General features: G+C 40.9%; 1 protein-coding gene across 4 annotated transcripts in view; it reads right to left on the minus strand.

Annotated features, from left to right (window-relative positions):
* The window catches only part of ITCH (itchy E3 ubiquitin protein ligase), a 60,070-nt gene that overhangs the window by 24,988 nt on the left and 8,682 nt on the right, over window positions 1–26,400 (minus strand). For all 4 annotated transcript variants that reach the window (XM_051633478.1, XM_051633481.1, XM_051633480.1 and 1 more), the window contains exons 2-5: window positions 10,315–10,405; window positions 7,191–7,329; window positions 3,677–3,801; window positions 1,988–2,125 (exon numbers count right to left, since the gene is read on the minus strand). In XM_051633478.1, coding sequence (XP_051489438.1) covers window positions 1,988–2,125; window positions 3,677–3,801; window positions 7,191–7,329; window positions 10,315–10,384 — 472 coding nt within the window. In that variant the 5' untranslated portion in view covers window positions 10,385–10,405. The remainder of the gene's footprint in view (window positions 1–1,987; window positions 2,126–3,676; window positions 3,802–7,190; window positions 7,330–10,314; window positions 10,406–26,400) is intronic.

Genomic DNA, 26,400 nt, shown 5'->3' on the forward strand with positions numbered 1-26,400 from the left:
CCTCCATTTGCAAACGTTTTGCAACTGCTTATTCAGGCAGCTTGGAAGTATTTGCCTTCTGTGCCAGCATCTGCAATAGTTGAATATGCAGCACAGAACTGCTCATTCATGTAGACAGCACAAATACCTCATTTCCATAGAATTAAACAAATGTCATTAACAAAATAATCAGTTTTATCAATTCTGATAGGAACTATGTAGAAAGCTAAGCCAAAGACAGGGATGTAGTCATATAAAGGCTTCTGCTCATGTGCTGTCACTGGGCTGGGCATGGAAGTGATTTTAATTACAGAAGCAGAAATCTTAATTTATATAGCTACTAAATAAACAAGGTATTTTCCTGTATGTGCCTCTAACCTGTACAATAAGAATGTGCTGGGCTACTTTAAGATTTAACTCTTTCCTCATGTGCTCCACTCCCCTCATTATTTGGGAAAGGCTGAGAGACCTGGGGCTGTTTAGTCTGGAGAAGACTGAGAGGGGATCTTATTAATGTCTATAAATACCTGAGGGTTGGGTGTCAAGAAAGAGAGGCCAGTCTCTTTTCAGTGGTGCCTGTGATAGGACAAAGGGCAATGGACACAAACTGGAGCCCAGCAAGTTCCACCTCAACATGAGGAAAAACTTCTTTCCTGTGAGGATGTCCAGCCCTGGGACAGGCTGCCCAGAGAGGCTGTGGAGTCTCCTTCTCTGGGGACTTTCAAGACCCATCTGGACACGTTCCTGTGTGACCTGCCCTGGGGGGATCCTGCTCTCACAGGCAGTTGGACTTGACCTCCAGAGGTCCCTTCCAACTCCAACCATTCTGTGATTCTATGAAACCTCTGCTGAACTTCAGGCTTGCTATGTCAATATCTGCCAATGCCCAGACTGTCTCCAGCACTGAATCCCCCACCTCCCTGCCTCTTCCTACTTGCTAGCACCTTTTTCTCAGTAGGTGAATTTCAGGAAATGGAAGAAAGCACAGATGAAAACCAAGCATTGCCTAAGAGGCAAATTTGTTACTTTTACTGGGTATTTCTATGAACACCTCAGCCCTGCCTTACAAACCCAGCTTTTGTTTACCAAAAAATTCCACACCATCAGATCATGTGATTGATTCTTTCAATAAGATGCAAAGAAAGACGGACTCAAGCTTTAAGAAATAATGGTTAATAATGTGTTCATTCAATTTTCCTGTGATCCTTAGATAGAATCTCAAAGCAACTTCCTCCAGTCCTCTAAAAAAAACCAAAAACCAGCCCAGATGTTTAAACATTACCAATTAACTGCCTCGTTAGTTGCTATATCAGACAGTCTCTCCTATGCTGCCTTCTGGAGAAATCACATCTTTCTACTTTGCAATCACTACTTTCTACTTTCTACAATACCCTCAAAAATACTCTGTTGCCTGTTCTGCACCAACGGAATGAAAACCCCTCACTTTTTATTTTAGTGTGTATTTGAGATCTGCAGTTAAAAAATCTTATTATTTATCTGCAACTGAAGACACCCAATCAACAGTGGAGCAGCACTCCACTGCAGTTTTCCTGCAACACTCCACAGGGAACAAAATCTATGAAAATATCTATTTAAATGAGTTATTTTAAGAAAAAACTAATATAAAGCCACATGTTCTAAGTGAGCAGAATTAATCATAATTATAATAATACCACCAAACAAACTTATTTTATATTCTTTTCTGTTTATGATGTTATTAAACATTCAGGGAAGATAGAGGCTTTCATTACAGTTTGGGATTGCTTGTTAGCAAGTCCAGAAAACAAAGATGCTGACCTTATTTTCATTACAATAAGGCTGAAAATCTTTACTGTGCATTATGACTTCACCTCTAATCAAAATGCACAAGAGGTCTGGCCTCTATAAACAGGAAGTTACAGAAACTGCTGTTATTATGATGATTAAAAAGTCGTGTTAAAGCTTCTAGAAAAAAATGTGTGTATACCAGATGTATGCAGAGGGCACATTTGAATTGGAAGCTACTTACTTCTTGTACCTGAGGTTTCACCATTGGTGAGGAGCTCAGGATCAACCTGCATCCCATCTAGACAGACAGACAAATCCCCCACCACTTCTGTTGGTTCTCTGTCACCAACAAGATGCAGGGTCACCACTACCTGCTCAACTGAAAAAGAACAGAGAAGAATGGGGGTTTATCTTACCATGTGCATTTTATTCAAGAAGACAATCATAGACCAGTAATCAAGGGAAAAAACCACCCCAAACAAACCCAGAACTACAGCTCTCTCTCTCTCCAAATTTTTTTTTTATGTTGTGTGGTAAAACTAATCACTTCCAGATGTCAGCAAAAAGTTGTTATTTCTACAAAAAAGGGAAAACTGCAGCATAAGCTTGTGCTGCCTAAAGAAAGGATTATCATTATAGCAGAGGTTGAGCCTCATGCTGCTGCCCATGCTTCTAAAGACTAATACACCTGTCCTCAAACCCCTAGAGAGTTAGCAAATGTAATTCACCTTGTTGTTCACACAAAGAAGATAACAACTCTACCTTCTAACTAAAATATTTCACATTAAGATGATTCACACTTAGAATATCAAGATTCTGCATCATATACCCAGACCAAAGTAATTTTCAGGGTTTCAATGAAACAGAACTGCAAATTCTTGATGAAATGGTTTGGAACAAGATGAGAAGCTTCCAGGGAGACCTTAGAGCACCTTCCAGTGCCCCAGGAAAGCTGGGGAGGGACCTGGGACAAGGGCAGGGAGGGAGAGGACAAGGGAGGGTGGATTAAAACTGGAAGAGGGAGATTTAGGTTGGACATGAAGAGGAAATTCTTGGCTGTGAGGGTGGTGAGAGCCTGGCCCAGGTTGCCCAGGGAAGCTGTGGCTGCCCCATCCCTGGCAGTGTTGAAGGGCAGGTTGGATGGGGCTTGGAGCAGCCTGGGCTGGTGGGAGGTGTCCCTACCCATGCAGGGGGTTGGGACTAGATGATCTTTAAGATCTCTTCCAACCCAAACCATTCTAGGATTCTATGAAAACCAAGTGAATTACAGCAGGGTATCTGGCGTCAGACAGAACAAGGTAGTTACTCAAGGTGATATTCACCCAGATTCAGCAGGACAAGAACACTCTTGTCAGGAGAACAGGTTGCTGCCCTGCTATCAACATGCTGCAGTTACAGTGCCCACATCTGACAGTCCAGAAGCAAACACTGCTTCAAAGGACAGACCAGAAGTATGGCAGCACAAAGCTACATGCTGGAGCAACAGAAATTCTGCAATGGCTGTGGAGAATCCTGTATTTCTCTTTCAAGCTTCACAGGATGCTCAGACTGCCTAAAGGCCAACTAGTTCTAATATGCATGAAATAATACAATTATTTAGACCAAAAATAAGTTCACACATTTCCTGGTCTAGCTCCAGGAACACATCAGAGTTTTCATTTTTAAGCTGTATATAAGGAAACACTTTTTAATTAGGCTTTCACTCTTGCCCATATTAGCGCAGTGAAAAAGATCATGTTTTCAGTTACAGCAGAGCAGACTGAAACAAAAATAAATTACTCTGAAAAAGCAGGAGGAAGCTCATAAACACCATCTGTAGCAACAAAAGGAATTCTTAAGGGCCATCTACAGAGCTGCACACAGCACTCATTTCCAGACAATTCCTGAAGAATTTTGTAGCATTCCAAGGTATTGTTAATCTTGTACTTACGTTTCATACTGTTTGATTTCAAAGTCTCATGAATATCCAGAGCAGCACTTCCCAGAAGGACATCAGATTTTAATGTTTGATGGCTCCAGACTCGAAAGTTTAGTTTACTTACAGGAGTAACAATTCTGAAAAGAAAAAGATGAGCACTGTGTAAGGGCATTTGTTAGCAGGGGAAGAGGTGGAGCTGACTAATCTCCTTCAACTGTCAGTTAAATGTGGCAGAGGGAGGACAGCAAATTTGCTTCCTGAAGAAGTTATCAAAAAATTTTAGGACATCCCATAAAAAGGAAAATCCTCTGAAATACTAAAAATGAGTTCAAGTACTTTTAAAAGATGACTGTTCCCCAATAAGCTTGCACATACTTACATCATGCTATGACAAAGAAGCAGAAATATATGCAAAAATCTGTCACATTTTCCTAGTACACTTCTGGCTTCACAAGGCACGTACTGAGATCAGAAGAACACAGATTCACAGAATCATCATGGTTGGAAAGGACCTCTGAGATCACCGAGTCCAACCATCAACACAAAAACCCAACCACACACAACCAACCACACAAACTCCACCAAAAAACACCCACAAAAAGCCTCACAACCTCAGTCACTAGAGCATGCCCTGCAGTGCCACATCTTCACGTTTCATAATTCAAAAACTTCCCTCACTTCTTCCAGGAGTAGGATGTATCACTGTGCTAGTCTGATTATGTCCTTGGAGAATTGGCTCCAGGTTTACTATCAGAAATGTTTCTTACAGACACAACTATCAACAATTTCTCTTCATTCCAAATGATGTAACTCAAAGAAGAATACAAGCCCTGATCTTCACTTCCCTGATGCTTTTCTTAAATTTTTACTTGTTGTAGTGACACAAAGGTCTGAACTCCATGAAAAGATACAACCTGGAAAGATGCTTTCCAGAGAGCAGGCTCAGTATAAACACTGGCAATGGAAGCCAAACAAGAGCCAAAGTTCTCTGACAAATCTTGTGGGCTGGTAAGGTCATAAAATGACAATAGTTGTTGACAACATATAGACAACAATAGACAAGTCTCTGCCAAGCAGACAGCTTGAATTTGTCACCCTGTGTCTCTGCTCTTAGAAAAGCCATCAGGAGAGTCACTCCCTAAACCTGAAAGCTCTTCATCAAGGATTACCCCTGGGGTGAGACCCTCCACTCCAGCAGTTATGCCAGCAGTTATGTGCTGGGAAAGCACCTGACCAGAGAAGAAACATGCAAACAGAATTATTTTCTGCCTCAACAGTTACTTTATCTTCCTCCCTTTAGCTCCAAACCAACCTGAATCCAACTGCACTCATTTCAAAATTGCTAAATCTCAAATATTTTGAAGGAATCTTGGAGAATAAAGGAACTCTCCAAGTGGTAAGAAAAACCTGAAAACCTAGATGTTTGTATTTCCTTCTTAAAAGTGTCCTGACAACAGCAGAAAGGTGAGCATCACAAAGGAGCTGGTATTACAGACAAGGATGGACTTTTTTTCTAGAAAGTTGCTCTTGGAGGTAAAATATTCAACTGCCCTTCATGGTCCGTTGAGTTCTGAGAAGCCTTAAAACAGAAACAAATTTACCTCAGTATCAGCTGCTGACACTGTATGAACACATTTCTTTTTATTTTAAAAGAATCCCTGACAGTAACTTCAAAGTAATTTTTAATACTGAGATCTTTTTTATATAAGTAACACTCTAGCATTGATGTATATTTAAAGTATTTCAATTGTGAGAAACAGGTATTACAAATGGATAATTTCAATTGCATATGGTTGGTAAGTCCAGACTTTCAGAGTCAGACAATTCCTTCAGAACGTGCAGCTCCACCTGACTGTCTCCTGGAGAGGAACCCATGGTCCAGATCCATCTGCAGAAGGCATTACACTTCTTTTTATTCTGAGCCTGCATGTAAGCAGTTATGTCAAATGATTTCATAAAAACCAATCTGTTTGTCCACTGAGTCCCATGCAGCACCAGGGCTGATATGCATTAGGGGTTTCAGCTCTTAACAAACAAGAGCCAGAATCACTCACGTATTATTGTGCAGACTTACACAGCAGAAGCCACAAACATTCCAGAAAGGAAAGTTTTCTTTGTATTAAAATACTTCTTTGCAGTGGAAAGGAAGGTCAACAGTAGTAAATAAAACTTCAGAATGAACTGAATTACAAGAAAAGAACAGGCATAAAAATCGTTTTCATCAGGCAGGAACATTCAAGGTGTCTTGAGAAAAATAACCTAGATGTAAACATAAGCAAACGTGCAAGCACGAGACTGACCCTTATCCCAGGGCTCCATGTGACACATTCTTAAAAGAAAACTAAATTTTAGAGAAGCTGCAGATATTTTTTTCTGTGCTTTATACTTCCTATCTTCTTACAACACATATACTGGGCCAAGCAACCTTCAACAGTGTCCATCTTGAATCTAGTGGTAGTTTTGTACTCTGAAGGCACAAAGTAATCAGGAGTTGTGTGCTTCTGATTGAACTTAGACATGCACAAGACAGAGCTAACTACTGAGCTATGGGCTAATACACAACAACGTGCTACACAAACAACAGCTACACTTTTCAGTCACAGTGCTTCTGAAACACCTGACCCTTAGCAACAACCCTAACCTTAACTTCACCCCTGTGCTGGGCTGCACCTCGAATCCTGGGGTCAATTCTGGGCCCCTCACAACAAGAAGGACACAGAGTTGTTGGACCGTGTCGAGAGAAGAGCAACAAAGCTGGGGAAGGGGCTGGAGCCCAAGTCCTGCAAGGAGAGGCTGAGGGAACTGGCACTATTCAGTTTGGAGAAGAGGAGGCTGAGGGGAGACCTAATCACTCTCTACAACTGCCTGAGAGTAGGCTGGAGGAAGGTGGGTGTTGGCCTCTTCTCCCAAGTGTAAAAAACAACAGAATAAGAGGAAAGGCCTCAAGATGTGCCAGGGGAGGTTTAAACTGGGTATTAGGAAGATTTTCTATATTGAAAGAGTGGTCAGGCACTGGAATGGGCTGCCCAGGACAGCAGTGGAGTCACCATTCCTGGAGGTATTTAAAAACCATGTACACGAGGCACTTCAGGACATGCTCTAGTGGGCAATCTGTACTTGGCTTTGGGGGGTGGGTTGAAGGTTGGACACAGTGATCTTAAGAGGTCTTTTCCAACAATAACAATTCTCTGATTCTGTCAATAACAAAAGCATGCATGGGACTGTCAGTTTTAATACCAAATTCCCTCGCTTTCCTTACTACTCACAGAATGAAAGCTCCTTTGACATATCACATACATGAATACAGAATTTCTCCCTTCAGAAGAACTGGGGCCCTTCCATAAGACTAATGCAATAGTTTGTCAATACATATTCCAGACTGTAGTGTGTTTGCTTCAAACAATACACAAATAGTTCCTTATCATGTAACACCAAATACATTGCTTAAAAACATAAACCTTAAGTCCACAGTCAATTGTATCAAATTAGCTCAAGCAAACTGGAAAGAAAAGGCCATCAAACATACACTGTAAGATGCTGTTTCCACTTCGGACTATTTGTGTTGTTGCATTTTTCTGTCTTCTTTGACTGCCCATCTACTGAGACTTCCACATAAGGGCTAGGTCCAAACCATTTATTCTTTTCTTTTAGTTTTGCTGAAATAACTGTTAAGAAAGAGAAAAATAATAATTTACTCAATAAGTTTTCAATTGCAAATAATATTTTTCAGCTGCGTGCTTTGGTGTTCAAGCATCTGGTCATTGATGGCTGACAATAATGGTTAAGTAAAAAAAATACATTAGATTGACAAAAATGCCCTGGCATTACTGATAATACAATGCTACAGCTCCTACAAATGCCTGAAATATGCAACATTCCTTCTGTAACAACAGACACTATAATTAATAATAAAACGTATAAGAGCCACAAAAGCACTTTGGTGTTGAAAGCAGAAAACCCTTCACAACCTTCTCTTGTCTATCACCAGACATGAGAATTCCTGAATTTTATCAGACCTGCTTGTTAAAAAGGTCAAAACAGAATCTGTTCCTCTCTAAGGAATCATGGGAAGGTGCCACCCCTTCTGTGGACAAAAACATCATTAAGAACTTTGTGTTAAGTTTTCTGTATCAAAGCAAACTTACAGAAAAGCTAACCAAAGGGAAACTCTGCATTGCAATAACTACTGGCCTAGAAACAACAGAACCTGACAGGACTTCACAGAATCCTAGAATGGTTTGGGTTGGAAGGCACCTTAAAGATCATCCAGTTCCAACCCCCTGCATGGGCAGGGACACCTCCCACCAGCCCAGGCTGCTCCAAGCCCCATCCAACCTGCCCTTCAACACTGCCAGGGATGGGGCAGCCACAGCTTCCCTGGGCAACCTGGGCCAGGGTCTCACCACCCTCACAGCAAAGAATTTCCTCCTAATGTCCAATCTCCCCTCTTCCAGTTTTAATCCATTCACCCTCATCCTCTCACTCCCTGCCCTTGCCCCAAGTCCCTCCCCAGCTTTCCTGGAGCCCCTTCAGGCACTGGAAGGTGCTCTAAGGTCTCCCTGGAGCCTTCTCTTCTCCAGGCTGAACACCCCAACTCTCCCAGCTGCTCCAGCTCTCCCATCATCTCTGTGGCCTCCTGTGAACTCGCTCCAATAGCTCCATGTCCTTCTTATGCTGAGGGACTTTTGACTTGCAGCTCTAGAGCTTTAATTTGGTGTGTGTGTGTGTTTTGGGGGTTTGTTTCGGGTTTTATTGGTGGGGTGTATTTTTTACTATTCAACATAACTGACTGCAAGGCTCCTGTCTCTGCAAACACTGTTGCTGTGCTCCCCCATGAGCCAAAGCCACATGTGTGTGCACGAGTCTACCCCAACATGTGCCTCACACATCAGGAGTGTTCCTGGATTCCCTTGGCAACACTAAAGTCATAATACAGTGCTTAAAGATATGATCATTTCTAATCAGCCAGTGAACTCCACTCTGTTCTAGCAAATAACAACTTGTTCTGCTGTTTGTCACCCACCTCAGCTGCACTACATCCTTAAAACAAGATGACTAATTCAAGCCCATATGGCTAATCTACCTAGGTTCCCTTTATAGTCTATGCTCCTTTAGAGATTTACAGAAGTAGCTTAGTATAAACTGCTCTGAACTGCTCCCAAAGGAAAGTCTTTGTCTCTATACTACAGACATCTCACAGAAATTACCTTCAGTTAGCTCACATTATTTTCAAATAGCTCCTCTCTCCTTCCCCTCATGTCTGAAATACTTCTGTACTACAGCACTGCACACCTCAACTTCACCAGCCTTTTCAAAGGCATCAAAGACCTACTTTGAGGCAGTACAAATCATCACTCCTGTACCTACTTTTAAGGTTCTTATTTGCCCAGATAACCCAAAAGTTCATTTAAAACTACTGAAGACAGCAGAACCAGGGCGTGAGGGTAGGGCAGGCATGGAAGTTGTTTACAGAAATGTCTACCAAAAGGCACAGGAAATAGTTTGCTTGCAGACTGTGGCTGAACTTCTTTAGAAATTAAGAACCTTTCAAGCACTGTAACAGTCTCAATTCTAAACACTGAGACATTTCTTCAGCTTCACTTCCTTTACACAAGTCACAGGCCTTTGGAGGAGCAAGGCTTAGAGAGCAACCACTGCTTCCATCCTGTTCTGCTCTCTGTAGCTCTGTGGAAGATGTTCCTCCTTCCCTACATCTCCCTTTTCCTCTCCAGTATCAACCTGCAGTGACAAGAGTTCCCTTAAAGTCTCACAACCTACTCAGAAAAAACAAGCTTGTGACCTCAGTGTGGCCAGTATAACTTGCTCAGTCCCAATCTCCTTTCTGGTCTAAAGCTTTCCCATCTATTTCTGACAATTCTTTTCATCCCCACAATCTCAACTTTGTGAAACTTCTGCATATACCCACAGATCTTCCACACAGAGTGCAAAATTTAGCCTTGATACTTCTGTGTAATATCCACAGATCTTCGCTTCCTAGGCTTCAGCTTTTATGCTTCAGTAAAATTTGTCAGAGAGCAAAAGTGAGGAGAAGTTGATAATTAAGTTTCCACAGCTGCTCTGTTGGTGAAGAACTACAAAAAGCAAACATGTCATGTAAATCCATTCCTATGCAACCTGCCACAGATCAATTAGAGTAATATCCTTATCAGCACTTTTATTAAAGCTCCTGTACCATGGTGGCCATAAAAAAATGTAACAAGGGAGAAGCAGTAAGTCAAATTTAATGGAGAGCAGTTCAGATTCACTTAGCTTGAGTTGTAAAAAGATTGTCAGGAGAAAGTGTTAAGAGTTGGAATTATATTAGTGCCAGTAACTGAAAGCAGTATGGCCTTATATGATTACAATTCAAAGAGGACTGTTCCACAGAATTTACTTAACAGCATTAAAAAATAATTACTCCTTCCTATTTTTTTTTTTTTACACAAAAAGGTATGATTTTAAAAGGCATTTTAGAGAAAATCCTGAATAGAAAAGCTGTATTTTTGCTATAGAATGAAGGTGTAACACCATCAATTTTATGGTACTACTTGAAACTTCCTGAAATGCAACATGCTAGCAACTTCTGTTTAATTATGGAAAAACGCTTTTACATTTCTAACTGGAAAAGATACCTTTCAAAAAAAGCTTACCTGTGATTTGAAGCTGTGATTTCATGGAAAGCCCACCAGTTGGTCCTGATTTAGACCCACTGCCAGCCATAATACAGGCTGGATCTTGAACCTGGGTGAAGAGACAATGTAAACATTTGAATCCTTGGAAACTCAGAAATTAAATAATTTGGTTTTTGATACGTAGATACATTACACTACAAACGAAGCCACCACACTTGTTTTCTCTCTAGTTCCTTTCCATTTCCCCAAAGTACAGAAAATGGTTTACAAAAAGCTTAGTCTTTACTATTACATGCTCTGTCAATATTCATGTCCCAGGCAAATGAGGTGTTTTTATTTTGTCCCTTCAATTTGCCAATTAAGAGTGACTGATGTTCTAACTGCAAAGTCTGCTGTACGCCCTGGCTATGGAGTTTAACTTCCCATGTCAAGTATTACTTTGTTTAAAATAAAAAAATAAAAAAGGAAAAAACCACAACCATAGGAAAAAAGCTGAAAATTAATAATTAAATTAGAAAGTGAATTTAAAATGTAAAGAAACCTGCTTCTGTATTCCTTTTGTTTTCACTTGGCCAGATCAAGTCTACAGACAGGGGCTGTAATTCTAAAAAGCACCTTACTAAAAGGAAATACATCACTAAAAGAAGAAACAGATCACTAAAAGAAGAAACAGATCACTTCTGAAAGAGGATAAGACAACTTTCATTTGCAGCCCAATCTTCCCTGATTGAAGTTAATTCAATTTAGGATTTGGTTCTGGGGGGCATGGGGGTGAAAGTGGGCAGCACGCAACATTATAGCTTCAATATTAACAGGAATGCAATTGTGTGCTATTGCCCTGGGGTCAGCTGGGATAGAGTTAATTTTCTTCCTAGTAGCTGGTACAGTGTTTAGTTTTGGATTTAGCATGACAATAATGTTGATAACACACTGATGGTTTAGTTGTTGCTACACACCAAGTCCGGGACCTCTCAGCTTCTCATGCCTTGCTAGCAGGAGGCTGGAGGTGCACAAGAGAGCTCAGCCAGGAGAGCTGACCCAGCCTGGCCAAAGTAATCTTCACCTCATAGGGCATCACACTCAGCAAACAACCTGGGGGAGCTGGGCAGGGGGCAGTGATCACTGATCAGGGACTGGGCATTGGCCAGCGGGTGGTGAGCAGCTGCATCACATGTTTTGTATCATCTTTCATTATTTTATCTTCCTTTTCTGTACCATTAAACTGTCTTTATCTCATTTCATGAGTTTTACATTTTCCCCCCAACTTTCTTCCCCATCCCACTGGGACAAGAGAGGGGGAGAGGGAGCAGCTGTGTTGCTGACCAGGGTTAAATCACAACAGCTGTTATACTAAGAACAGTCAGCACTTTGGAAATATCCAGATATCCTTCTCTCCTGTTCAGTTTCAAAACACATTTGCAGCTCAACATCCCTTACTAACTAAACTAGCCAACTATCAGAAAGTCCTCTACAGCAGATGACCCACTGGAAAATGAATGGGTTGTTGAAGACTCCAAATTAGCTGCTGGATGCAACTTCCAGGCTGCTTCCTGCAGCCCTCTCATGCCATGTTCCCTCCCTTGTGCTGTTTCCTCACTGTCTTCTGAGATCACAATCTACTGCAAAACCGTTCATCCACCTCTGCCTGACCTCCCCCTCTCAGGGCTCCCACCTCTCCAGGCTCAGCTGCTCTGGCCCAAGGGTTGCTAATGAGTGCAGGCAAATCTCAGCCCGCTGTGCACACCTTGGGTCAGCCGCTGGATGAGGCCCAAAGAAGATCAAATACCACTTCCCAGCTCTCAGGTCACTTTCTGCACACAATGTTATTTCCAACAAGGAAAACAACATGTTAGCATAAGCTGCTGCTATCTCTACCTTGAGTACAAAAGGCTTTATGTAGGAACTTCCCACCTGGTAACAGCACAAGCAGGCCCAACAAGTGCATGTGTTACCCTCTGCATGCCATGCAAACCAGGATTTATAAAAGCCGACCGGATCCGAGTATGACAGCTTTCTTTTTAGAGGCTGCAATCTGCAGCAAAAGCCTTTATACTGTGACAGTTACTGCAAAACTGCTAATTCCACAGGTATTCCAGAAGTGGCAGGTTGGATGGGGCTTGGAGCAACCTGGGCTGGTGGGAGGTGTCCCTGCCCATGCAGGGGGTTGGGACTGGATGAGCTTTAAGGTCCCTTCCAACCCAAACCAGTCTGGGATTCTATGATACTAAAAGCAAATGTCTTTATTTAAGATAAGCAGTTCTGTCAACAACTAGATGCTAACAGGCCATCATGTGTGAACATCAAGGATTTTAACCATACTAGACCTCTGGACCCCTTTCCAACAGAAAGAAGTACTATTATTGTTTTCAAATTATGTCATAGATAATCATTTTACGAACAAAAATATAAGCTGAGAGATTATTATAAACTATGTATATCTGCTTTTTAAATTAATTGTAACGCAACAAGTACTTCCTCCAGTTGAATCTGTTATTCCAAATGACTGAGAATAAATTCTCAAGTGTTTTTCTGCAGTAGAAAATTACACACATCTTCATAAATATTTAGCAGTTTGGTTTGGATCTGGGTTGGTTTTGTTGGTTTTTTTTTCTGCTGTTCTGGTTTTGTTTTGATTTAAATTATAGTAAGTCCATACTGGCAATTTTTTCCTCAGCTGCTGCTACCTGCTTCCAGGAAACCTGTGAGAGTTTGGAATTTAGGAACATTAGTTGCAAGGTTTGAAAGCTGAGACAGAGGGAGCAGGGCAGTGTAACAGACACTCACACCATGAAAATGTAAGTATAATTGTCTTGGAAATTAAGAAGACAAATTATTTGATGTATGAAAAGATACAACAGAGAATAATACAGAATTAATATCTTATTGTCATAAAAAATAAACCATTCACTTACTTGCCTGAATTACTTACTGGACCTCTACTGTCAGGCAGGTTTGTTTGTTTTTATAACATGCTACCATTATGTGTAGATTATTAGATAAATTATGCTCAGCTCCATAATTGCATCTGCCATTGTTTGTACTTGGGCAGATTTGAACAAACATGGCTTAAAATAAATCCACCTCACAGCAGGAAAGCTGGTCCACACATCCTTTTGGGATTGAGTTCTTTGAATGTCTCCTCTGCCTAGAGTGCTTTCTCAGGAGCCTCCCCTGATGCTGTTTGGCCCAACAGCATCATCTACAGTGACATTTTAATCCATGACAGCAAACTTCTACGCCAGATTTTTTGGGTTTGAGTGGTGTAGAAGACGACATTTTAGAGGAGCCCTGATGCTACAAACACCTCCCGAAAAAGCAAGGCAGAAAGGGAGGATTCTCATTTATTTTAACAAATCATGAGTGGGGAGAAAAGCAGCTTTGGTTGAAGCACAGTAAGGGAAGAGGTGGAAAAGAGCTTCTTACCCCATAAAATCAAGGAGCATAAATAGAAGAAAAATGCTATCTAAAGCTCCAGAGATCTTTAGAGTCTCTCACCAGCTTAACTCACAGTGACTTGTTCTCAGCAATGAAATACATCTATTAAAGAACTGAATTACTGAAGAAGGGAATTTTGTTTTGAATTTATTTGAAAGACTGGAAGACACAATTAGGTCAGTGTGAAATCCTGTGACTGGATATTACACATGCATAGCTTTGAAAACAAGCTGGCACACAGTCTTTATAATTTAAAAAATACTGAAATAATTGCACACTGTTGGCTGCTGGAAGCCTTATGTTTAGTAATTAATTTTAAGAACAGGCTAAGCTGCTCTTTACGGGTGTACCAATTCAAAGTGTATTTGCTGTTTCAATAATCCAGTTAAAAAAAAAAGTATACTGAAAAAGTTTCTTTAATATACCTAAGTAATTTTAGCAGTGGTTTCAAAAACAACTTGATCTCAAAGGCCTTTTCCAACCAGAACAATTCTGTGCCTCTGTGCAACACAGGAATCCAGACTTTTGAAAAAAGTGTAAAACATAGTAAGTTTTGTTTAAAAAACTGCATGGAAGGTGTAAAATAATTCCCTGTTGTAAAGGGGATATGTCATCTACAGGTATGCAAGTTACAGACAATTAAGCAAAGATAAGATTAGATATTTCAGAGGAAGTTCAAAGTCATCTGTTTACATTAAAACTGCACTTTTTTGTGTGCCAGAAATTAAACACAAATGCCTTCTCTGCTTCCCCCAAACACTGAAGCCTCTTTTTAATTGCATATTGTGGAAAAGTTCTTTCCTCTTAAATGTTAGATATAATTGCCTAGTAAGCCCAGAGACAGCTAGTTTGGCAACTTGGTTAGCAAATTTGCAGTTATTTTAACTGTCCAAGTTTCATCTCTAAAGCAAAAAGTACTTTGACAAAGCTTTTTTTATTGTTTTACATTTTTATAATATTTTTTTTCCTAAAATAAGATTTAAGGACATGGTCAGTTTTGCCCAAACAAGTAAGAAGACAGAAAGAAACTGCTGAGTAATCAACCAGGAAGAAAAGAACAGACACAGATTATAAGAGTGTTGAGCACACATTGGGAAGGGAAGCAATTATGAGGTTTACATCAAGGGATATTTACATAAGGAATGGAAACAAAGAGGGTTTTAAACTCAATTCAGATTAGCTGCCTTGGCCATCAAAGCATGTGAGCAGCACTACACTTACTTACAGAAAACCCTGTAAATCAAAGTGGTCTCTGCCATAACACATCTGTTGAAATTTAAAACCCAGATGCTTAAGTTGTCTTTTGAACAAATGTGAAATACAGAGCTCACTGGGGTCAAAACCAGACTCCAGGCTGAGTTACTGAGCTGGTGATGGTCCTGTCTGTACTGTTACCAGCACTTGTACTCGCTGGGGCAATACTATGGACACAGCTCCCTCCATGTGTGTACCTGCTCCTTTACCTGTTTACACAGCTCACATCCAGGCTGCTGCTCTGATAACAACAAGTGAGGTGCAGACTCAGAGACAACAGTTGAGACAACTCAATATTCTAGCTAAAAAAATATATATATAGGAAATACAATTTAATCAGTTTGGGAAAGAACCCAAGTGCCATGACCTTCAGAGGCTGCAATGAGTGAAAAGCAAGAGACATAAGATGGCCATGAAGATGATCTGAAGGCTGGAGCAGCTCTGCTCTGGAGACAGGCTGGGAGAGTTGGGGTGTTCAGCCTGGAGAAGAGAAGGCTCCAGGGAGACCTTAGAGCACCTTCCAGTGCCTGAAGGGGCTCCAGGAAAGCTGGGGAGGGACTTGGGACAAGGGCAGGGAGGGAGAGGGCAAGGGGGGATGGATTAAAACTGGAAGAGAGGAGATTTAGATTAAAACATGATGAGGAAGTTCTTCAGTGTGAGGGTGGTGAGACCCTGGCCCAGGCTGCCCAGGGAAGCTGTGGCTGCCCCATCCCTGGCAGTGTTGAAGGGCAGGTTGGATGGGGCTTGGAGCAGCCTGGGCTGGTGGGAGGTGTCCCTGCCCATGCAGGGGGGGGGTTGGGACTGAATGATCTTGAAGGTCCCTTCCAACCAAAACCATTGTATGATTCTGTAATATCCTGAACTAGGATCAAGAGATGGCTCAATTCAGTGTCATGAACAGATTTAAAATTACAGTAGCAAACTGAACTGCAGACTAACAGCACTAAACACCTTTCTGAAAAACACTCAGGTAATTATTTATGCAACACTAATCCTCAGAGCTGATTTCTTGTTTTTCCTAAAAATCTACCATTTCAAAAGAGAACTGAACATGGGAAATTCTCCTGAATCCCAAGTTTAAGTCAGAAAAGCTGAAAAACATTTAACCTATCAAAACAAAGAGATTGCCCAGGGAAAGACAGAATAACTCTAGAAATGTTGTGGCCAGACACACAGTGATATTCCCACTGTAACTTTCACCTCAACACCAACAACACTGCTTGCAATCCAAACTGAACTGTGTCTTCAGGCCTCCCAAACCAAAGGCATTTCATCAAAATTACAGAGTTAATTCATTAGCATTTCTATACACCAAGGAGTCTGCTTGTATAACCTGCACTTCAGCAGAAATATTTCATGTTCTTCTACATACATATAATATTTGATCCTGAATAAAATTGTTGGAATAACAACCTGTAAAGATACAGTACTGCAATATATGAAATGCAAAGAAAAAGAACAACACATGTAATTTGAGTTTTCCTCCCCTTCAGTACTTCCCCCACCACAAGCTGTTTTTAGACTAAAACTGTGGCAAAGCAGGACAAAAGGGACAAAACAGGCTTTGCCACCAACTCAGATAACTGGCCAGTGAATTTCCTTTCTAAGTAAAAGGATGTTAGTTTTTACTAACTTCTAAGAAATGCTCAAAGAAGGGAGAGAAAAAAAAAGATAAAAGTGTACATGAACATCACATGCCTTTTGCTGGGTTCCAGAAAGCCTGGCAAGAAAAGCCACTGCAGAGAGCTGCACAAGATAATTAGAACCATTTGTGAAAACAATGAGATAGTCTATTTTTATTTCAGCCATTTCCTTCTCATGGTACAATCCATTTCAAAGAAGACAACAATTCATATATGCAAACCACTAAGCTAAAACTGGTTCACTGCTGTCATCTTAGAGCAATACTCAAAATGGCTGGCTCTTAAATACCACTGTTGGAAAACGAGATATATTAAACTTGGCATGCATGGTAATCCACAGGAGAGAGAATTAAACTGGTATTAGGAAGACAGAAGAGTAGACAGTGAAACTGGCACTGTTTTAACTACCACAAATTTAAACAGATTTTTAAACTGTTGGATTTGCTGGTATGAACGGGACATTAGCTGGATTAACTCCTGCATTTTACAAACCACTGCATTTATAAATTCTTTTTGGTCTTTTAAAACTCTTTTTAAAAAAACCTTTTGTAATAATGTAGTTTCGACCCAATACTGCACTGACTCAGAACTGCATCTCAATACTTCTTGAGATGAGGCATCTGGAAGCTTTCAATGGGAGTGCACAACCAGAGCAATGTTGCCATCTGTGGAGTGGAAGGTAAGCAGCTACCTTGCTACTTGCAAAGCAAGACAAACTGCTTTTCATTCAAGAAACCAGATATTCAAGCCTATTCCTTTAGAATGGTTGAATGTCCCCAGGTGTTATCATGGGCTGACAATACACTTGCAAAGTAAAAGTTTGTTTATAAGGTTTTATGCTCTTTTATCCATTTCATGATGGGCAAAACTATTTTCCTAGGCCCCCTCTTCTGGAAACTTACCCTGCAGGTCAAGATTTATAAGTCCCTGTTGGTTGCCTTTTCTGTCACAAAATCTCACAGATCCCTATGAGTACAGAACACTTCCACTTAACTTACCAAAGACAACTAATCCAATTTAGCCTCAAGACTGTCTCCACAGTAGGTAGCTGTATTGGATTTATGTGGTAAGGTTTTGGTAGCAGGGCAGCTGCAGGAGTGGCCAACTGTGAGAAGAGACGTGGGGCTGCATCTATGTTGGGCAGACCTGGCTCCAAAACAGACCCACCACTGGCCAAAGCTGAGTCCACCAGTGATGCTGGTAATGTCTCTGTGATAATACTTTTAAGAAAAGGTGTGTGAGAAGGGAGTAAGAAAACACAAGAGAAAGAACTATGCAAATACCAAGGAGAGTGCAGAAGGGAAGAGGTGCTTCAGGCAACAGAGAATTCCCTGCAGTCCATGGTGAAGCAGGTTGTCCCCTTGCAGCCCATGGAGGGCCAGGCTAGAGCAGATACCCACCCTGCAGCCTGTGGAGGACCCCACATGGGAGCAGGTGGATGTGGTACAAAGGAAGGCACAGCCTGTGGAGAGCCCTGGGTTAAGCCCTCACACTGCTACTGACCATCACATTTCAGCTGCATCACATTTCTTGTAGAATGGGTTAAAGGAAGTTCAGCTTCCAACACAGGAATTTAACTCATGATCTGAATCCTACCAGCTGACAGTATTATGATCAGTTTTTATGAGCTGTTTGCTGTGAAGAGGTTCCAGAACTGGGGGTGATTCACTATATAGTGAATCAGCTTCTCAATGAGCAATATTCTTCTTTCATAGGGAAATAACCTATTAGCACTTCCAAAGGCCAAAGTTCCTCTGATCTTACACAATTCCTGTTATTAGGACTGTTCCACTGTCAGTATAGATGCCTAACAAAAAGGAATCCAGTTCTGGCAATTAGAACTCTCACATCTTGTAATAATTCATTAGAGTTTTCACTCTTAATTCTTCCACATCCTTGCCCTGTGAACCATGTCCTGTGTGGACCTTTGAGGAAATACAGGTAAAAAAAAAATAATTTGTGCTGTAACTTCAGGGTCATCCTTCCTCTGAGAGGAAGGAAAGAGTTACAACTAAGACTGAAGGCAATGTCATTGATAGAGCTTTAACAGGCAAAAAGCCTTTGTACATTTCATTTTTTAAAAACAACATTGCTATATTTCCAGGTTTCTAAGAAGAAAATACCTAAAAAGTATAAACAACATTTTCCAGTGGTGAACTTGAAAGAGAATTTTCTCAAGGGAAAAACAGGAAGTGTGGCCAGACAGTTAGAAGCAGTAACTGTCCAGCTGTGCACCAGCAGTAAGCTGACCACACCCCCCTGAGCATTAGTGCTTTCTTGGGATTGCTGCTCTTTCAGAAACACAATATTCTACAGCACACAGCCTGGTTATGGATTACCCAAATAGGATTGTACCCCAACTGTAGAAATAAGTGCATTTGTTTTGTAGCACTGAGATTGTATTTCTCATCTCAATGTTTATCAAGAAGCACTGAAGAGGAGTCCAATACTCAGAAAACACAGAGCTCCCAACCGCAGCCCTATTTTTGCCCTGTAACATCTCATTTAGCCCCCCAGGAATACTCACCCTTCAGCTGGCTCTGAGCCCAAGAGGTTCCTACACAGCAGAACTGCCAGTCTTCAGCATCTCAGTCCAAGATTGATATTGGTGTTAGCAACAGGCTACTTTGGACCTTACCATGAGAGCACGAAAAAGAGATCTTCTAGAGAACTTTACTCAAAGTCTCTTCCTGCCTGTTGCTATGGAAAGGGGAAGGACAGAATTTATCTGGAGGCCTCTGCTTCTCACTGCTTCAGCTACCTGACAGTACTGACAAGAGATGATCTCACACAGCTCCACAAACCATAAGCTACTTATTAATGCTATTTAATTATTCTTAATTAGGGCAATAAAATAGTCTTTATATGACCACCCAGAGCAAAAATATTGTCAAAATTTTAAGTTATTCTCTCCCCTTTAAGCAATTTTCTTGCTTGTAATCTATTAACTGATAATTGCCTGGAAGGAATATTTCAATTCACCTTTTTGTAGTTTTAACAGTTTTCCAGAAATTCAAGAACTTAGCAGAAATAGTTGAGAAAAACCTAAATTAATATTTTCATACTTAAAACAAAGGTAGTCAAGGACTAGAAGTTATCTCAAATAAAACACATGAACATAAGCCTGAAAGATAAAAAAATGCACCCTAAAACCAAAATTTTGCCTGTTATGAAAAGGAAGGACAGTGAGACAAACCACATAAAACAGCCATAGTACAAAGCCTTGTGAAAGATTGCACAGAGGATGAAAAATGTTGGCTTGGTTTTACTCTGATGTTTCTGAACATGGTCTAAACAACTGTCAAGCAGCATTTACATCTTATCTCTCAGCATCTTTCTATGAATATTTTTGTTCTCTATGCTGTGCATTCCAAAAAAATAAATCTAAAAGTGATCTGAAAAGAACATAAATGAAAATGTGTTACTGAAAGAGCACATGAGGAAATAAGGGTATCTTAAAATGAGAACACACTTCTAAGAATTACTTTCTAATTTCCTCCTTATTTTTTTTTAGTAGAACCACACAATAATTTAGGCTGGTGAGGACCTCTGGAGGTCATTGTATCCAGGACCCTCTGAGAACACGGACAATTTCAAAGTTAAACCAAGCTGCTCAGTCTCATAAAAATGTTCATTACACTCAAACAACAGCAAGATCCAAATTCTATGTACCACAATGAATATACAAGTTTCCAGATGCAATAACATCAAAGTGAATGGCTCTCTGGTTTTACACAAATGTCTATTTTCCTAACACATGAATGTGCATAAGTGCTTTACATCCCAAACATCTCAGGCCTTTCACAGATCCCTCCCACACTGCTTCTAAAAAGTAGCAAGATAAACAAAATACATTAAACATGAAAGTTAAAATATGAAGTTACCTAAAGCTACATTCATTAAAAATGTAATTCCTCTTGATATATCCAGTAATATGGAGAAATAGAGTGAACAAAGTGAAGCAGGTGAACTCCAGAGACAACGACCTGGCCTACCCTAAGCTGTCGCCTTCCAATCAAGCTCCATTACAAGCCAGACTTTGTAAGAGATTTGTCACAATCAAGACAATTTCCTTCTTTCAGGACTGCAAGCGAACTGTAAATCAAACTGCTTTACTAAAACCAGAGGGCAAATCTAATAGTTCAATTAAAAGCCCAAGATTTATTTTGCTGTATGATTAAATTCTTAGAGGTGCAATAATTTTTCTAGTGTATGTACATTCATTTCATATGGCTCTCAGTTGAAAGACTGAGAAGACCTTCTAGGCTAACTCACCTAACTCACCACTCAGATTCCTGTTTGGTGACACTTTTCACCTCCTGCGCTCTAGAATCTTTCTAAACCCCCTTGCACACCTTTCAGAAGTAGGGCAGTCAACCTGTCTCTTTTTTGTTACGGTGTTTTGTAGAAAGGGAACAGCCTTTTTACAGCAAGGACAGTCTTTGAGCTCTCACTGCACCTCCCCTAATCCAATTTGCTGCACCGTGTCCACGGATCAGAAGTGGAGCTGGGAAGTGAGACAGGTTTGTAGACCCCACACTGCCTTGGATACATTTCTGAAAAGCTCTACTGCAGCTCTCAGTTTAGTTTCATCCCAAAGCATTGCAGCTTCTCTGATCCCAACTCACCTCACAAGTCAGGTCAAATTGCAGCCTGTGAGAACAAGCAGGGGATTCAATTCCCAAGTCATTCCTTGTCCAAATTAAAATTACTAGAATGCTAATGCAGACGCTGTTTCCCCTTCACCTCTTCCTCTCTGGTTCATGTTGGGCTGTATGGAGAACCTCCGCAGATCCAAGTTACATCCACTGCCTCAATCCCATTCTTTGGCATTACTTCTGTTCTCTTTCTGTAATTCTGTGAATGTGGATACAGGTGTTTCCATGTGTGAGTATGGTCAGTCATTTTGTTTCAAGACTTTCTACCTTTTGCTCTAACAGTTTCAGAGATTATTTCACAAAGGAAACTCTTAAGTTTCTCACTCTCTATCACTGGGATAGATCTGCTTCTTTCTTTCTTCTGCACGAAATCTAGGCTAGAAAATGGTTTCTGCAAAACTACTGGGAAGGCATGACCACAGGAGTTAAGTAAATAATAAGGATCTTTTCAGTCAAATAGATTAAGGTTGCATTTAAAGCAATATTTAGCTTGAATAAGTAATGCTACAGGAAAAAAAAGGTTGTCATAAAACACAAAGTATTTGTGCTTCTTCAAACAGGGCAATGGATGGTGTTTCTCTGAGACCCAAGCAATGAGCTGGACCCCAGAAGCACTTGTTTCATGTGGAAGGACAACCAGAAACTGAGCACCATTACCTGTGTAGACACAAATGTTTCTTTATCCACAGAGGATACATTTTAAGAAGTATTAAGCATCCACAGGGATGCTGAAAAACTGAAGTTTCTTTTCCCATGCATTCAATGCTCTAGATAAAACAATTTGTAAAAAACTAAAATTTCTGCTAAACCTCTGAAGTCATGTCAGAACTCTGTGAAGCCCAGACTGTGCCAGGTACAAGTGAAAAGGTCACAAGTCCTCTGACTGACTGTCCACATCCCCAGGTACTGAAGAAAGGGCGTCACTTCTCTCTTCACAAGAGCAAGAAGGGTGATCTGAGGCTGGACAGTCTCATCTCAATCCAAGGGAAGGTCAGGAAGCAAACTCTCAGAGGAGATATTTGCAAACTATCATGGACAAGAAGGTGATTTGGACTAGTCAGCACGGATCAGAAGGGGAAATCATGTATAACCAACATGACAGCTTTCTATGACAAGATGAGAAGCTGAGAAGACAGCAGTGGATGCTGATTATCTTTGACACTATCTCCTATAACATCCTCAATAGACATGATGAAGTATGGGCCAGCCAGGACTGTGGGGAGGAACTGGCACCGTGGCTGAACTGTAAGGCTAAAAAGCTGGTGACCAGCAGCACATAGCTCAGCTGGAGGCCAGTCATTAGTGTTGTACCCCAGGGGCACATACTTGGCCAGTACTGTTTAACTTCTTAATGTCTGACCTGGACAAGGGGCCAAGCTCACTCACAGCAAATATGCTGATGAATCATGGAATCATACCATAGAATGGTTTGAGTTGGAGGGAATCTTAAAGATCATCTAATTCCAAACTCCCTGCATGGGCAGGGACACCTCCCACCAGCCCAGGCTGCTCCAAGCCCCATCCAACCTGCCCTTCAACACTGCCAGGGATGGGGCAGCCACAGCTTCCCTGGGCAGCCTTGGGCCAGGGTCTCACCACCCTCACAGCAAAGAATTTCCTCCTCATGTCTCACCTAAATTTCCCCTCTTCCAGTTTTAATCCATTACTCCTTCTCTCACTACATGCCCTAATAAAACGTCTCTCCCCAGCTGTCCCATAGTCCCCCCCGCTTCAGATATTGGAAGGCCAGATGCTCTAAAAGTATTGAAACAGAAATTCCCCAGACGAAAGTGCCAAATTCTGCACCTGGGGAGGAATAAACCTCTGCACCAGTAAAAGCTGGGGGGCAGCTGGCCAGAAAGCAGCTTTACAGTGCTGCTGAACTCAAACAGCAATGCTTCCTGGCAGCCAAAAAAAAAAAGGGTGTCAAACATCCTGGGCTGCATTAGGAAAACCATCACTAGCAGGCAGAGGAAGGTGGCCCTTCCCCTCTACTCAGCACTAGTGAGACCACATCTGGTGTGCTAGTCTGTCTCCTTCTGGGCTCCTCAAATCAAGAGTGATGCAGACATATTTGGGGTGACACCAGCAAAGGGCCATGGAGATGATTAAGTGATTGGAACAGGACACATGGGGAGAGCCTGAGAGAGCTAGAATTGTTAAGTCTGGAAAAGAGAATGTTTGGGAGAATCTGATCAGTGTGTACAAATACCTGAAAGTGGTAGAAAGTGTTAAAAAAGACTAAGTCAGACTCTCCCCAGCAGGACTCAGTGGTGGGACAATAGGCAGTGGGCACAAATTAAAATACAGGAAATTCCACTTAAAACCAGGGGTTTATTTATTTTACTGTGAGGTGGCTGAACAGTGCAGAAGCTTGCCAAGAGAGGTTAAGTCACCACCCTCAGAGATATTCCATACCCAACTCAACACATTACTGACCACTGTGGCCCTGCTTTAAGTGGAGGGGTTTGGACCAGATGATGTCCACAAGTCCTTTCTAACTTCAATTATTCTGCGATTCTTTGACTTCCCTAAAACAAACTCAGTAACTCCTGTTGTACCTGTCCTGTTCCTTCTGCTTGTTCTCTTCAGGTCTCTCTGTCTTGTAGCAGATTCCTTCTCAAAAGAGACATCTATCAAGTTGGTTATACAGATTTATTTCTTTTTCAAGCTGAGGTTCCCTTTCAGAGCCCAGATACTGATTACAGCTTAAGTTTTACTGGTTTGAATAGAAAGGCACAGGCTGTGTAAGCCAGCAGGCATCATATTCAGGATCAGTAATCTTCATCTTTAATATCATCTGCTTTAATTTCTACAGCTTTCCCAAGTCCTAAACTAAAATTCCATGCCCAAGGTATTTTTTCTCACTTAAAAAAACTATTTCCATTTACCTTATTGCTGCTATTATAAAAAGCAAAGTAATACAGCTTGAGTCAGTCTTGTACAAAATGTCCCAGGCTGTACACACCAAAGTGCTAGCAGCTTCCATTAATGACCACCAGTAACACGAAATTGAAAAACATGCACAAATTCAGGCCAAGTTCAGCTGTCCCAGCAGAGACTGCTGCTGTACATTTGAAGTGCTCACTGCTTTCCTGGCTTATTTTCATTTTCTTTTGCCCTCACAGCAAGCCTCATAAAACACTCACATAACACTGCCTTGGAAACTGGGGTACCCCTTTGTTATTTATAGAACATAAGAGAAGGGGAAGACATTGAATATCATGGTTGAGACTGTTTATTCACAAAGACATTTTCCTTTGCTAGTGGTAGGTGCCAAACTGTTCATATCTTTAAGAATTTTCTTTTTAACTCATATGGTGCTCAGGACAGTTAGGTGTATTTGTTGTTCTGTATCTCTCACACACCTCTATAAAGCACCTGTCCCAATCTCTGCAATACGTTCAATCCAATTACTCTATTTTACATTTAAAATATCCCATGCGTGACAAATCTGGGCTGGAGTGTCACTGAAAGGATGCTGATCCTCTACCAGCTTCTGACAGTTTCTTCTAGGTATCTATATAAATTAATCTAAGCCTCAGTGGGAAAGAATGGCAATAGGGTTTCACTCGGGATACTAAAAACCAAACAAAAATGATGTTGCCAAAAATCTTAGTGACACATACAGGTAACTTGATGGTGGAAGCATCATAGAGCTGCATATTGAGCTGGTAAATTCACATCACCGTGCTGTTCCACCACTGCAGCCTTATAGTTCTAACATCCCCACTAACATCTCACAGATCCCAGTGCACACAGTTAGTTCTCTTATCTCGTTATTACAGAAATACCCACATAGCATCACAGTTGAGATTACAGTTTGATGTTATTTTCCAATTTAAAAGGCAGAAATCATTAACCTTCACAAGCAAATTTCAGAAACTGCAGAACTTAATTTGATGCTCATGGGAAGAGAGATAAAAGAATAATAGATACATTGGAGAACCACTTGAGCTTTAACTAATTTGACTGGGTATTTTGTGATTTGGCATGAGACAAAAAGTAACGTTTCTGTAATGTACTACAGCTCTTTTAAAATTTATTTCATGGCATTACTTTTGAAGTGTCAATAAGAAACCATCTCTATATTATACACTTTCACAGTAAAACAAAACACAAGTCCACCACCTTCTGTCTCACCATCTACCCTGCAGCTTTTTAACAAGTCACTTTAGAAGCAGTTATATGTTCAGTTATTAACACAGGACAGCACCTACAGAGGATTTCATAATCTCCAGCCATCAGTTCTAGTTCTCAGTGCTTGCTTCAGCATATTTCCCCATTCCTTTCTCAGCACTACGTTTATCAGTGGTTCAAACACACCTTTCAACAAAGATTCAAACAAATCTACATAAAGTTTTCAACTCTGGGAGGAATTAAAAAAACAGAATGCTCGACCATTAAATTACACTGTTGCCTGTATTCATTCCTAAGAATGACAACATCACCCAGGGTTGTTTTAAAGAATGCTTATAAAAGTAACCTTTTGAAAGGCTGTTTACTAGCAGCCTATATAACCAGAACCAAAACCAGATCCTGTCACCTGGAAAACTCAAAACTAGCAGATACTTTTTCAAAAGCATAACAAAGACGGCATCTACATTAACATAAACATGGTTCTTTAGTATTTTCTGTAGAGAACTGAACAGCACCAAAGGCACCTTGTTTTAAGAGTGCTCAGGATCACTGAGGAAGGTTCACACCTGTACAGAGACACCTCGCTCACGGGGTATAATAATGAAGAGCGCCCCAGGCACACCTCCATTTCTTTGCTCCCATGAACACAGATCAAAAGGGCCATGAAGGTATCAGTAGAAAAATACTGGCAAATGATATTGCCTGACAAAAACTACCTTGCTAAACAGATTGTCACTGTAGGCACCTGAGCAATAAATGAGACCAAAATAGACTGCAGGGATCTGAATTCAACCTGGCAAGGCTTATCAAAGAAATGATGAATCATTCTCTACTACCAGTGACAACCACAAATCTGAAATTTGCTGATTGTTTGAAATCTTTTAAAAAAGAAAGTTATTTTTCACTTCCTGCTTGTACTTGCCTTGGCAAATCAGATGGAGTAAGATGTATGGTGAGGTCAACATGCTGGAAGG

This window comes from Apus apus, chromosome 15 (assembly GCF_020740795.1).
Source record: "Apus apus isolate bApuApu2 chromosome 15, bApuApu2.pri.cur, whole genome shotgun sequence".
In the NCBI taxonomy this organism is placed as follows: domain Eukaryota; kingdom Metazoa; phylum Chordata; class Aves; order Apodiformes; family Apodidae; genus Apus; species Apus apus.